At 39.3% G+C, this 14,252-nt stretch overlaps 1 protein-coding gene across 5 annotated transcripts in view; it reads right to left on the minus strand.

The window, feature by feature from the left end:
• The window catches only part of shg (cadherin EGF LAG seven-pass G-type receptor shotgun), a 79,735-nt gene that overhangs the window by 12,137 nt on the left and 53,346 nt on the right, over positions 1-14,252 (minus strand). For all 5 annotated transcript variants that reach the window (XR_011899185.1, XR_011899183.1, XR_011899184.1 and 2 more), the window contains exons 18-22: positions 10,427-10,630; positions 6,628-6,863; positions 4,899-5,101; positions 1,605-1,744; positions 603-821 (exon numbers count right to left, since the gene is read on the minus strand). Coding sequence is in view for 2 of the 5 variants with exons in the window: in XM_072296330.1 (XP_072152431.1) it covers positions 603-821; positions 1,605-1,744; positions 4,899-5,101; positions 6,628-6,863; positions 10,427-10,630 (1,002 nt within the window). In the remaining 3 variants the exon portion in view is untranslated. The remainder of the gene's footprint in view (positions 1-602; positions 822-1,604; positions 1,745-4,898; positions 5,102-6,627; positions 6,864-10,426; positions 10,631-14,252) is intronic.

A 14,252-nucleotide genomic window follows, 5' to 3' on the forward strand; every position in this document is an offset into this window, starting at 1 on the left:
CATGTAGGTGGGTGTGTCCAAAGGGGATTTCATTTTGCTATGGTCACTTTTTTAATCACAGAGCCTGCCAACTGCTTCACACGATAATACATTATTCCTGTCTGAAATTGTGTGCTGAGTCCGAATCCGTGCTTTGTTTTCCGATTCTTTCTTGGTGCGAACTCATATTATGCGTAAAACACTGAATTTGTTATTACTGTAACCTGTGGTGGGACAAGGTTCTTAAATTTGACGGTTAATTCTAGGAATATATTTCCAAACTGATGGGCTGTTGAGATACAATATGGCTTCAACATACTTTGAAATTAAAATGTTTCATGTTAAAAGCAAAAATTCAGATTCATTTACTGATTATGATTAGATGAAAATTTGAGAGAAAAATATTTAGCACTATGAAATCTGGCACTTGTCATGCTTTGTTCTGAGAGAATTCTGTGTTGACATAGTTGATATGATAGATTTTACGCACAAATCATGGGTTTGAAACGTGCATCTGTAGTCTTTGAAGTTAAACAAAATAAATCAAACAGAAGAAACTTTGCAGGGATGATACTTTTCCTGAAACGATCTTGGCTGCGATCAAAGCTTGAGGAGGGACTTACTTTTTCGTTGAAAGTTATATTCCTGATGCATCCACTGAATCCGATGTTCTTTGGAGCATGTGTCCAGTTGTAGTGATCTGCAATCAGCTTAATGTTATGGAAAGCAGTTCCACCGACATGAAGTGGTCCATTGATATTTAGGAATTCATTTGCACCCTCTGGAGTTGTGAGACTCAGACAGGGTGGCTGTTTGCAATTGTCTACTTGAAGCTCAATGCTCTAGAAATTCAAAAGGAAGATTTAAAAACCAGAAATTAAAACAATGACAGGTAGTGATACACGGTTATTAGCCACAGACATTCCGATAGCTGAAGTTGAAAAATGTGTATCAATGATTGCAATGCTACAAATCTGAGGAATAAAGAAATTAATGGCACACATGTTGTTTCTGAATTGAGCAAGGAATAGTGGCTTCATATTGAAAAATTAGGTCAATTTATAGGTATTTTTCTGGGGGGGGGGGGTGTGAGAGCTGGCTCAACAGTTCTCGCAGCAATCATGGCAACAGCTCAATTTTGAGTTTGTAAGCACTTACAGGGCTGTCATAATATCTATACCTTCAAATTCCCTGATTTTCCCAGTTTTTTTCCGCTTTCCCCAGACTCCAAAACTTTCCAATTCCCTGACTTTCCTGGTCTATTCCTGATCTTCAAAGAAAATGTACAATTTTGTTTAAAAAGACTACACTAACATTTGCTTGACTTTGGACAAAATTTCCTTGTTAAAAGATCAAATTATGTACTTGTTGAAAAAAGCATTCAGTACCTAGTTAAAGATGACAAACCTTAAAAATGATCAGGAAGCGTAAGCAGTTGGAATATCAGTGATATGTATAAGTGATTAGTGTTGAAAATTCCCTAACTTTTCTCGGGCCCGGTGATACCTTAACTTTCCTGGTTTTCTAAACCGTCGGAGCCCTGCTGCTAAGATCTCCTCTTCTGAGGCCTGTCACGAATTGATTGTTACCGATACACCATTTAAATATAAGAAAGGCATACTTACACTTCTACTCAGGTAAATGTCAATTCTATGCATGTGTCCATCTGTTAGCCTGATATGATTATGAGCTAGGCGAGAGGTTCCAGAACCGTAATCGACCAATAAAACTGGGTAACCATCTTGAAGCTCAAGAGAGATGAAATCTGTTAATAAAAAATAACTTGGTAAATCTCAAAAAACTTTAGATTACAACTTAGAGTGCTGATATTTACTTTACATTTCAAATTGCTAAAGCTGTACAATTAAGGTGTTTCGGGTTTGATTGAAATTTGATTAAGATTAAATAAATTACCTGCCAATACAATTAAAATTTGTTCAAGTTAAAAAAACATGTTAGCACACACTGCCTGCAAGAAAATCTGACCGTGAATTAAACCTCATAAAATTCGCTCTGGGATACGTCTGTCCACAACAAAGCATGTACCCTCTGCGCTTCACAAGTCTATAAAATGGAAAGTGGTAGCTCTTATTGAAATGCCATCACCACAAAATGTGTTTCTTGACACCTCCTTGCCTGCCTTATATTTGATGTGCTGCCAACCTCTCTGATCAAAAGTATCCAAAATATTAGAGTTGGGCCGAAATGGATTTTCCACGTCACCGGATCCGGATATCGATTTTTTGTATCCAGCCGGATCGGGACAGTGCTTTTTGGCGCGAAAAAATCTTCAGACTTCGCGCGAGAAAAATCTCTCAATCTCGAGCGAGAAAAATCTCCCGATTTCGCGAGAGAAAAATTTCCCGAATTCGCGCGAGAAAAATATCCCGAATTCGCGCGAGAAAAATCTCCCGATTTCGCGGGAAAAAAATCTCCCGCTTTCACGCTTTGGACAAGAGGCATACTGTGTATTACACCATCAAGACCGTCATCCACGATCTATGTGCCTTCGCTCCGACAACCTCCATATTTTTCAATGATACGCTATGAGTCGGCTCGCTAAAATGAATACCAACTAAAAAAAAGACCTGGCAGATAAGCAGCATAGCTTTCATTGGCTTCATGGTGTGATGTGTCAGATGAATCTGAAGTGCAGAAAGAGAGATATTATTAGAAGTGTGCCTAAACAAGACAAAATTAGAAAACAGCGCTTTGATGCTGCAATAACAAGCTGCGTACAGCGACATTACAATAATTGTGGATTTACATTCGGACTAAAAACGTTACCAACAGGGACCTCATGCACATGTTGGTGGCATTGTTTTTTTTTTTTTATCTTCTACCTGCATCTTCGTCTTTGAAAGTGAAACACGCGAACTTTCGGAAATAAGGGACACGTTGCAATCGTGTAAATGTGCGGGAGATGTCCTTAATTCCGATGATTACAAGTTTCGAAAAGTTGAACAATTATCATGACTACTCAAAGTGCGCCAAAAAATGCCAAAATATCACCGAAAATTTCTCGAAATTTTCACAGCTGTTAAAGCACTATCCGGCGGGTCCAAAAACCGGATATCGTAATTATCCGGCCGGATACGGATACCAGCGAAAATCGTATCCGGACGGATAATCTGGCAATCCGGATAATTGCCGGATACCCAGCCCAACTCTACAGAAAATCTTAGTCAACAAAAAAACGCAGCACACCTGCGCCCCTGCAGTGGACCTACACTCAGGGGTTTGACTACTTGTTGAGTACAGTTTTTCACTACTAAAGGCAAGTGCCATGCTATTATTGAACGCTCGCATTTGATCAAACGCAACAGAAATTCCGAAATTCAAAATTTCATGAAAGGTCAAAGTAATTTTTATTCATACTTCAAATTGATGATCATTACAATTAATTAATATTAAAAACATCATTCGTGATTACAAGTAAAGTTTGATTAATTGCTTGGCTGCTACATTAACTGCCGAATGCTTTATCCTCACATAGATCATGAGAAGGCTGTGTTCTGCCATTCTCTGCTGAACAGTGCAACAAAGAGTATGTTGTACGTTTCTGGGCAGCAGTAATGCTACCTACGCACCTGCCACTGAAGTAATATTGGAATTTCATTGAAACGGTTTTTGGTATACAGTAGGGCTGTGTGAATATTCAAAAATCTCGAATATTCGAGTTTGAATAATTTTTCCGATATTCGATTCAAACTCGAACTTAGAAACCTCAAATAATCGAATTATCTAACCACATTGAAAAAACTTCGAATATCTAAAAAAAAGACCGAATATTCGTACATTCGGCCACATTGATGACGTACTAGGAAGAACTCGAGCAGGCGCAAAGTTCAAACTACTTGTTTTGAGGTTAGGTAAACAAAGGCCAACATTTCATGGGTTCATCCAGCGCACCGCACTCGTACTAGACAGGTCAATTGGAAATTTGCTCCACTTGAGTTCAACCAAATACGTCATCAACATGGCATACAAATGGGCGAAGGTACAACTCCATAACCAATACTCCTCTGCCCAGCGCAGCACCCCTGTCTTTGCGATGTTGCTGGACTGTCTGTGCAAGATCAGCATTGATGTGAAGTAAAACTGAATAAAATGGATTTTCGGACGATAAGCAGCAGTTCTAATGTTCCGCAATAGTTCTATCAATTGCTTGTCCTTAATTAGAGGAAACAATTTTCTCTCCCTTCTTTTATTTCCCCAGCAAATCAAAGTGTGTGCAAAACCATTTGATAATTAAATGAATTGATTAATTATTAATGTTTTTCTTCATAATAGTAATTTTCTTATTCAAAATTTGAATGTTGGAAAGAAAAAAAATTGTTTATCCGATTTTTACTTCGACCAACACAGGTTGGTTTTGGTCAAAAATACATAAAAATTAAAAATATACAATTCGAATTCGAAACTTTTTCAAAACATTCGATTTGATTCGATTTGACATCAAAAAACCATATTCGCACAGCCCTAATATACAGTAACAGCATCTTAGGGTACAGTCTTGGGAAACCTAAATTCCATGCAGATAATTGGAGACTTGACCATTCCATCTAACTCCATAAGGTACAAATCAAGGCACAAGATTTGTTTTTCTGCCAGTGATGCACTCAATTGCTCTGTTAATTTATCCTGACTGAGCGTCTTATAGGAGAGAGCGCAGTATAAGAATCACAGATCGTAACAACCGCTGTTTTTTCATATAAAATGCTGTCCCTTAGGTTAGCAGCATTATAATCACAATTGAAAAGGATTCTGCTGTTGACTTAGATAGTGCATGTTTAGCATGATTTCATGGTACTTAGTTAAGTACAAGAAGGAATTACACAACGATGAATTTGATGAATGAATAAAGACAAATTAAAAACTAGGAAAAGTCAATTTTTGTTTGAGAAAAAGGATAATACCTTGAGCACTTGCAGATGAACGATGATGATTAAAAGGACCACCATATAAAATTAGACCATTCTTCTCTCGTGGCTGAAGTTCCACTGAAATATGAGAATCTGAGCAGGCTCCCAATGGAGGGTAAAGCGCCCATCCATTACCATTGAAACCAACACCCATCACTTCACACTGTGGACCATCAAAACCTTCTGGACATTCGCACCTGAGACAGAAAATCATATAGAGTTCATTGCAAAGGACTTGCCTAAATTGGCTCTAACAAAAACTAGTCCAACTTCCAAACATGTTCTGATCATGCACCTGTGTTTTTTACATTTTTATGACAACGCACATGTGTTGAAAGAAGTGAACCTTTTGAATTTTAGCCAACATTTTTCCATCAACATGACATCATGCAAGAAATCATTCTGAAAATGATTCCCACCTACCGAACTAAATGTATGTCTATCTCTCTTTCTCCCTCCCTTCTCCTCAACACGGATGTCCAAAAATAGTATTTTTCAAGAATAAAAATGACAGTGGTTACTATTCTTCCAGAACTGCAAGGACAAAAGTGCAGAGTTGTTGACAACGTTTCCCTAATATGAGGTCAACATCTGTGTGCATGCTAGACAGGTAGTCAGAAAAAGTAGTGTGATACAAGCCACTCCACCTGCATAGAGCTATAACCACCCTCAATCTTATGATGCCTGCAATACCGTTCATGTAATTTCTGACTTTCTTCTTAAACAGAAAAATTTGGAGCACACTCACTACAATCTCAACTTGGCAACTCTGACCATTTCTAATTGTGGAAAATTCTTCTGTGTAAGATAGGACGGTATCGGTTTCAGTATCAGATCTTCAACAGTTTCTGATATGAAAACTTGGTTACTGGGATAACAATACATGATGAAGTTAAAGAGTTTTCTGACTGGAAAAGGACCCCTCATACCTTTAATGGGAAAGTGCACCATGACGGATCCTTAATTTATATATTGCATTCGATTCTCCTCAAGATGCTGATCAAAAGTTATCATTGCGCCAATTTTCTACAATGCACCGTTTTTGCAAAATACAGCCGAAAAAATTCAATTACTCGGCGATAAAGTGCCAGAAAGATTCCTCATTTCAGCACTCACGTGAACTCGAGGCTCTGTGTCAACAAGGAAATTAGAGGAGCTCCAGCACCGAGCGGCAGTCTTATCTCGGATTCCGCACGCCGTTTTGTTCGACCATCCAAATCAGACTCTTGAGGAGCATATGAACAGGAAAGTCGAAGAAAAACAGTGAACGTCAACTGGACAAGAGCGGGAAGGAGATAGCCCCTGAGTCGGCAGGAACAGATAAGAAGACAAACACGTTCTACGTTTTTCCTTATTTACATGACGCTTGTTCTCGAATGCTTTGTTCTTTTTGATTCATGGTTGCCAAATAATTGAATCCTTTCGGCCGTTTTTTGCGCAAACGGTGCATCTTAGAAAGTTGGTGCAATGATAACTTTTGATCTGCATCTTGAGGAGAATCGAATACAATATATAAATTAAGGATCCGTCATGGTGCACTTTTCCATAAGAGGTGTGCAGAGTCCTTTGATCGAGGACAAAAAATATTTAAAAACAGATTCAGTTATGAAAAATTTGAATACTCCTAATATTATAAAAAAAAAGAGCAAGATAATGAAAATAAGTTCACGATTGATTGAAATTCATAATTTGGAAGAAATTAGTACTGTAACGTTCAACTTACACATCATTGAAAAGAGTTCCACCATTATAGCAAACTTTAGCCAGAGCTTCACACTTGCAGAAAGGATTAACAACAGCTCTGATACCAACAAAGGATGAAGTGTTTGTGTAGACTGGGTAGGGAGTGTTGCTCTTTTTTAAGAAGTTAGTACATGATTCGTTCTTACAGTATTTCTTTTCTTGCAAACATTCATTGATGTTGATCATGAGGATTTCCACATCAAGCTCACGTTGCAACTAAAATGAGAGAACAGTAAAATTCGTCATTGATTTCATTAATAAGGATCCCAAAATTAGCAGATCTCCCTTCCAAATTAAAAATAAAAAAATAAGCACCACAAAATTGCAATCAAATGACATGAAGAAGCAATTTTAAATTTTAATCTACCATGTTTGGGGCTTATAAAGGTCAAGGTGTGATGCACATTTACACTCTCTAATGACACAAAAATGAACTATTGAAGTCTAAAGTGAGGTTATTAACATGTTCACTACCATGGCATTTTGGTGGTATGTCTCGCTGCGCCACGCCGACCCTGTAAAAACTTCAACATTCATTAAGAACTTCACGCAAAGTGAGACGCATTTGAAAAAGAAGTTCAGGAACACTGTGTAGGTCGTTTCATGAATTTCATCATAGATAGATATACTGCCTCATTATAAACCCTAACCACATGAAAAACCAGTAGGACAAAATCATTGGGAAGGAAGAAGTGAGCGTACAATTGACTCTTATTTCCTTTGAGTTCATATGGATAAGCATTGACAGATTTTTTTTAGATAATTTTTCCGTTCCAAAGCAACGGTTGTAGATCCTGTCAGGATCCTGTTGAAAGCGGAAGCGAAATTAACCGTTCACTGTATTCACTACTCAAAAATTCAATATGCATGAGCCCTTGTTAAGATACTAAGCGCAACGTCTTCTTCATCTCCTGTAGGTGTTCTTCATCACAAATATTGTAACTTCACTTTTTATTCTTTATTTTACACTTTGACTCGAATAGATTGATCACGTCAAGGTCACCAAATGGAGCTATTTTCAATAGCTATACTAATCAGTCGGTCAAATAATCATAAATAAGGTAAGAGACAGACACTGCGTGCAATACCTTTTGTACGTATTAGATGGGACAAGAGACAGAGGAAAGTAACTAGGTAACTAAAAGCTATACAGTGTTGTAAAGTTTTTACAGGCCCGACGGGACCGGTGCTTACAGCGACCATTCTTAAATTATTACTGCTGTGTGAAGAGGGCGTTCTTTTATCACAAACCTGAACTCAATGGTAAGTCTATGTCTGAGAGAGAGCGTTACCTGTGCCTTGGAGCGATATCAGTTCTACTTGCCGGTTTTATGTACCTCTCAACATGTCGCGATTTTAAAGACAAACCGTGGCCCTGTGCGATGACCACTGCTGCGTGTAGTTAACGGGTAAAAAATCTCCCACTAAATGTTAAAAGTGTTTTAGCCCTTCATGGCAAAATTGCAAGGAAAGTCGATCAATTTTATTGATTGCTAGCAAACAGTACCACCTATCTGCAAACTGACGATTCTGCAGAACAAAGAGAAAACTTTGCCATTTCTGTAATTTTAAGGTTAGATTTGCAATTTTTCCATACATTACATTGTCATTAAAGTACTCCCCTACAGAATTGAAAAAAAAAAAAACTAAAATAATCAGTTTGCATATTTTATACTGCAGAATGTGGCGAAGCTGCTAACTCACTTTTGCCTTTAAATTGTCCGTTAGGCAGTTATGTTCATTGGCTTTCGATATGTAAATTACTGCTTATATCATGTAACTAAAAGAAATGGAAGTTTCAAGTCCTCTTGCTTTCCTTACATGAAAGTCAAGAGTGATCCTCCGCATACCATTAAAATCAAAGATATAAAGGCTCTGCACTATAATCATCTTTGATACATTGACTTCACAGGAGTGAAACAAGAGTTTCACTATAACCGAAAGTAAACTTATCTATTTTAGTCAAAGGAATTTTTAGATTATTGCCTTCTTACTCACCACCTTCAATTTCACCTGTCCCAAGTTAAAAAATGTCTGTGAGGTTTTCACACTAACTGTAAAATTTTTTCGAGTACTGCAGCAAAATTGCCTCGTGAATTTTGAATAACACTGTATAGTATCTTACTATCCTTAATAGCTCCATAGCTACGTTGCATTTCAACATTATTTCCAAACTTATCTCCAACCATTTTCTTTCAGACTGCGATTAATTTACCCAAATCCCAAGCTCTGATCATTTGCTCTTTGTGAATGCCTAAATTTCATTGATTTTCAAAATGCTGTTCCACAGAGGCAATGAAAACTGTCCCAAAACGGAATAAGACACCTGTACATGCACAGCTCCGTTTCAATAATTGGATAAACTAGTTTTTGATCAAACTAAGGCGGCATGACCCAGCTTTTGACACTTAAAAATTGGACAACTTCTTAAAAATTCCAGTAATTTAGTGAAAATTCTAGTGGGGACCACAAAAAATACTGGTAAAGGACTACGTGCAAAATGGGCCATTTGGGGCTCGGGGCGGATACCTTTGAGACTTGCCCTATTCATTCACCTAACAATGCCCCATCTTTTCCCAAAGTTTCAAGCCCCCCAAAAATTTTGGGGGGACGCGGCGGGGAGTCAAAGTTAAAAACCGGCAAAATTTTCGCGAATTTATTACTCAAAAACCAAGAAGTGTTGGAAAACGCGGTTTAGACGAGCGTATTGAGCGTGACGAGAGCTTTCAGAAAATGTATAACATCATAGGGTTTTGTCAACTTCAGCTCGAGTTATCGCCTTCAAAGCGCCGGAAGGCTCAAAAAAGACCCCTTATTTTTTCACGTTTGGGCCGATTTAAAAAAAAGCCATTTTTTTATTTTGATGAAAAACTGATATGTTGTTCCTGACTCTCTGTAGCCCCTCTGGCTCTTTACCGCATGCTGGGGAAATGTTTTGGTCGCGAGTTATAAGAGCGGAAAGGAGCGAAGGTCGGAAAAATCGGCTATTTTAAACTGCGCGCGCGGCGTTGATCGGAGGGAAAACGTCCCCTCCCACTCAGTTCGGCGAATCACACTCCTCTGCTGACCTCGCATTGTTGCCACATGTCTCCTGATCCGTCGCCGCGCGCAGTTTAAAATAGCCGATTTTTCCGACCTTCGCTCCTTTCCGCTCTTATAACTCGCGACCAAAACATTTCCCCAGCATGCGGTAAAGAGCCAGAGGGGCTACAGAGAGTCAGGAACAACATATCAGTTTTTCATCAAAATAAAAAAATGGCTTTTTTTTAAATCGGCCCAAACGTGAAAAAATAAGGGGTCTTTTTTGAGCCTTCCGGCGCTTTGGAGGCGATAACTCGAGCTGAAGTTGACAAAACCCTATGATGTTATACATTTTCTGAAAGCTCTCGTCACGCTGAATACGCTCGTCGAAAACCGCGTTTTCCAAAACTTCTTGGTTTTCGAGTAATAAATTCGCGAAAATTTTGCCGGTTTTTAACTTTGACTCCCCGCCGCGTCTCCCCAAAATTTTTGGGGGGCTTGAAACTTTGGGAAAAGATGGGGCATTGTTAGGTGAATGAATAGAGCAAGCCTCAAAGGTATCCGCCCCGAGCCCCAAATGGCCCATTTTGCACGTAGTCCTTTCGTATCCAGTTAATCAAGCTTTCTTGCCGAAACATGATGAAGGAGACCGCTCGCTTCACCACTGTGATGGCATGTAACCAAGATTCCCTCATTGATTATCATTCTGCTTCTTGATTTTGATCTATTTTTTGGAAAAATTGTCAAGGAATACCTACCTCAGTTTGGTGAAGTGACAAGATGGAGTTAATCTTCTGGGGATTGTAGTATGGTGATCCATGCGCACTGAACCGTACATCCAGCTCCGAATGATTAGCATTGATGGGAGAGTGTAAAATGGTGAAAACATCAACGTTTTCTTCACTGGCATTTAAGACTTTGGACAGGAACTTTTTCAAGGAAGTGGCTTTACTCTCTCCTGTCTATAAAATACAAGAGAAAATAATATTAGCTGTAAATTTTACTGAGAAGCGATCAAAACTTAGCACGGTGCCCCTGAACTCACTTTAAATGCGACTTTGTTGTACATCAAAAATTCAAGTTGGAGGTTGTAGTGGGGTACTCCCTGATGGGTTTTTGGGCAATTTCGAAATAGGTTGTCGGAGCTCCTCGAAAAATAATCGCATTTTTGTGGTTTTTTAGGGGTAAAATAGCAAAATTGGCCTCCGGGCGACAAATTAAACCCCCTCTCCCTCATCCTTGCCTTGACCGATCTGAATTTTTAGTATGTTTTTACCTGGTATAAGATGGGACTTTTCTGAAATTTTCATGCCCATACAAATTTTTTTGCTCCCGCGGCAGCGTTGCCAAGTTGCGGACTCCAAAATATCGAATTTAATGATAAAATGAAGGTTTCGGAGTGTGATTTCCATTCAAAATCAAAAATTCAAATTGTAAGTTGTAGTAGGGTACTGCCTGATGGGGTTTTGGCCAATTTCGAAGTAGAGTGTTTGAGATTTTTGAAAAATAATCGAATTTTTGCGGTTTTTTAAGGGTAAAATAGCACACTGAGCACGGGGCGGCAAGTTGAACCTTTTCTCTCTCATCCTTGCCGTGACCGATCTGAACTTTTAGTATGTATTAACCTGGTATAAGATGTGACTTTTCTGAAATTTTCATGCCCATACAAAATTTTTTGCCCCCCGCGGCAGCGTTGCCAATTTGCGGACTCAAAAATATCGAATTTGATGATAAAATGAAGGTTTCGAGGTGTGATTTCCTCCAAAATTTCACGAAAAATGTGCAATCTGAGAGTTTTCGATAAGAAAAGGCATACTTGAACAATTTAGAGTTGCAGTGTTGCCAGCTTTTGATTTAAAATTCGTCAAAATGACCCAAATCGCGTTGCAACCTCGAGCGCTGGATTTTTATTTCGTTCAGAATTGGTTATTACGGTTCTTCTGTACTCTATGCATTTAGGTACCATGAAAATTATGCCATTACTTACTTGATGGGTGCAGCTAACTCAAAAAGAGAGGCCGGATAAAGCGATGAGTCGGGGGAAAACGAGCGGTTCGGGTTGACAGAAAGTTCTTAAATCTACTCCATCACCAGAAAGTAGAATTTGAGAACTTTCTCCCACCCCCCAAACCTTATCCCTGTTGCAGTCAATCCTTTGAACATCTGATCTGAAATTTTGCCCCCGAATTTTTACCAAAAACATGAAAAATAAAAACACGTTTTTGTGCAAAAACACATCATGTTTTTGGTAAAAATTCGGGGGCAAAATTTCAGATCAGATGTTCAAAGGATTGACTGCAACAGGGATAAGGTTTGGGGGGTGGGAGAAAGTTCTCAAATTCTACTTTCTGGTGATGGAGTAGATTTAAGAACTTTCTGTCAACCCGAACCGCTCGTTTTCCCCCGACTCATCGCTTTATCCGGCCTCTCTTTTTGAGTTAGCTGCACCCATCAAGTAAGTAATGGCATAATTTTCATGGTACCTAAATGCATAGAGTACAGAAGAACCGTAATAACCAATTCTGAACGAAATAAAAATCCAGCGCTCGAGGTTGCAACGCGATTTGGGTCATTTTGACGAATTTTAAATCAAAAGCTGGCAACACTGCAACTCTAAATTGTTCAAGTATGCCTTTTCTTATCGAAAACTCTCAGATTGCACATTTTTCGTGAAATTTTGGAGGAAATCACACCTCGAAACCTTCATTTTATCATCAAATTCGATATTTTTGAGTCCGCAAATTGGCAACGCTGCCGCGGGGGGCAAAAAATTTTGTATGGGCATGAAAATTTCAGAAAAGTCACATCTTATACCAGGTTAATACATACTAAAAGTTCAGATCGGTCACGGCAAGGATGAGAGAGAAAAGGTTCAACTTGCCGCCCCGTGCTCAGTGTGCTATTTTACCCTTAAAAAACCGCAAAAATTCGATTATTTTTCAAAAATCTCAAACACTCTACTTCGAAATTGGCCAAAACCCCATCAGGCAGTACCCTACTACAACTTACAATTTGAATTTTTGATTTTGAATGGAAATCACACTCCGAAACCTTCATTTTATCATTAAATTCGATATTTTGGAGTCCGCAACTTGGCAACGCTGCCGCGGGAGCAAAAAAATTTGTATGGGCATGAAAATTTCAGAAAAGTCCCATCTTATACCAGGTAAAAACATACTAAAAATTCAGATCGGTCAAGGCAAGGATGAGGGAGAGGGGGTTTAATTTGTCGCCCGGAGGCCAATTTTGCTATTTTACCCCTAAAAAACCACAAAAATGCGATTATTTTTCGAGGAGCTCCGACAACCTATTTCGAAATTGCCCAAAAACCCATCAGGGAGTACCCCACTACAACCTCCAACTTGAATTTTTGATGTACAACAAAGTCGCATTTAAAGTGAGTTCAGGGGCACCGTGTTAGGGAAACAGAAAAAACTAAAAAAACTATGAAGAAATTACGATCGAATTTTCGTTGCTCTTTTTCTATAGCTTCAGTCTCAACAGGGTATCTGTTAGCAAGAATCCAAGGATACTCTTGTAGCTCACTCATGACAAAGGAAAAAGATTGGTAGTTTCATTGACCGTGGGCCAGCAAGGGGTAAGCCGCCCCCTCCCCCCCTCTCCGCTGCGAATTTTGGAGATGATGATTTTCTTGAAACTCTCGACAGAAAAAGATTTTTCTTCTTTAGGCGAATTCTATAAGGGGGAGAGGGGGGGGAGTGAGCCCCCCCTAAACCCCCCTAATTTGCTCAGAATTCCGACTTTTCAGCGAATTTTCCCATTTTTTCCCGAAAAGGCTTGATTTTAGGGCAAAACTCCACAAAACCAATCTGAAAGCTCGTGAAATTTCGTTTCAGAAAAGTTTTAAGTGACTTTGGCCATTACCCGCGGCCAACCCAAAATGGGGGGGGGGGGGGGGCTGAAAATGTCAAAATATCTCAAATTCCCTCGAAAATGACCGTTTCGCCGCGATTTCTCGCCAGTAACGCGGACGCGATTGGTAATATCGTAAAAATTGTTTATCCCTAAAGTGATGGAGCATAAGTTTTTCATTCGAGGGGCGGCCTAACCCCTCGTGGGGGACAGGGGGCCCCCAGCAGTACCCATCCTATAAAAACCGTCAAGATAGGCTGCTTCCTTGAAGTAGCGTTATGCGCGAAAACGGGCGGCTAAATGAAAACATGTAGCGTTTGTTCTGAGAGAACATCATTTTGACTTCTTGTGAGAGGTGGCGGGGGGAAGGAGGTACATCCTCCTCCCTCCCACTCCCCCCAAAAAAATAATCACGAAAAACGTTAATTAAACGCGAAAATTCCACGACTAAATTTATATGACGATTTTCAGGGCTTGTCATTGACACGCTCACTCTTACATAAAGTAACGAGGGGGGGGGGAGGGAGGGAGAAGAGTTTATCCTCCCCCTCCTCTTCCGCCATCTCCTCCAAATAATAATCACGAAAAAATATAAATAAACGCAAAAATTCCTTTCTAAAAGGTGACTTTCAGAGCGTGTCATCGTCATGCTAACACTAACATACTTTATTGAGGGGGTGGGGGGGAGAGGTTAGAAAAACCCTCCGTGTC

The sequence above is a fragment of the Bemisia tabaci genome, chromosome 2 (genome assembly GCF_918797505.1).
Source record: "Bemisia tabaci chromosome 2, PGI_BMITA_v3".
Taxonomy (NCBI): domain Eukaryota; kingdom Metazoa; phylum Arthropoda; class Insecta; order Hemiptera; family Aleyrodidae; genus Bemisia; species Bemisia tabaci.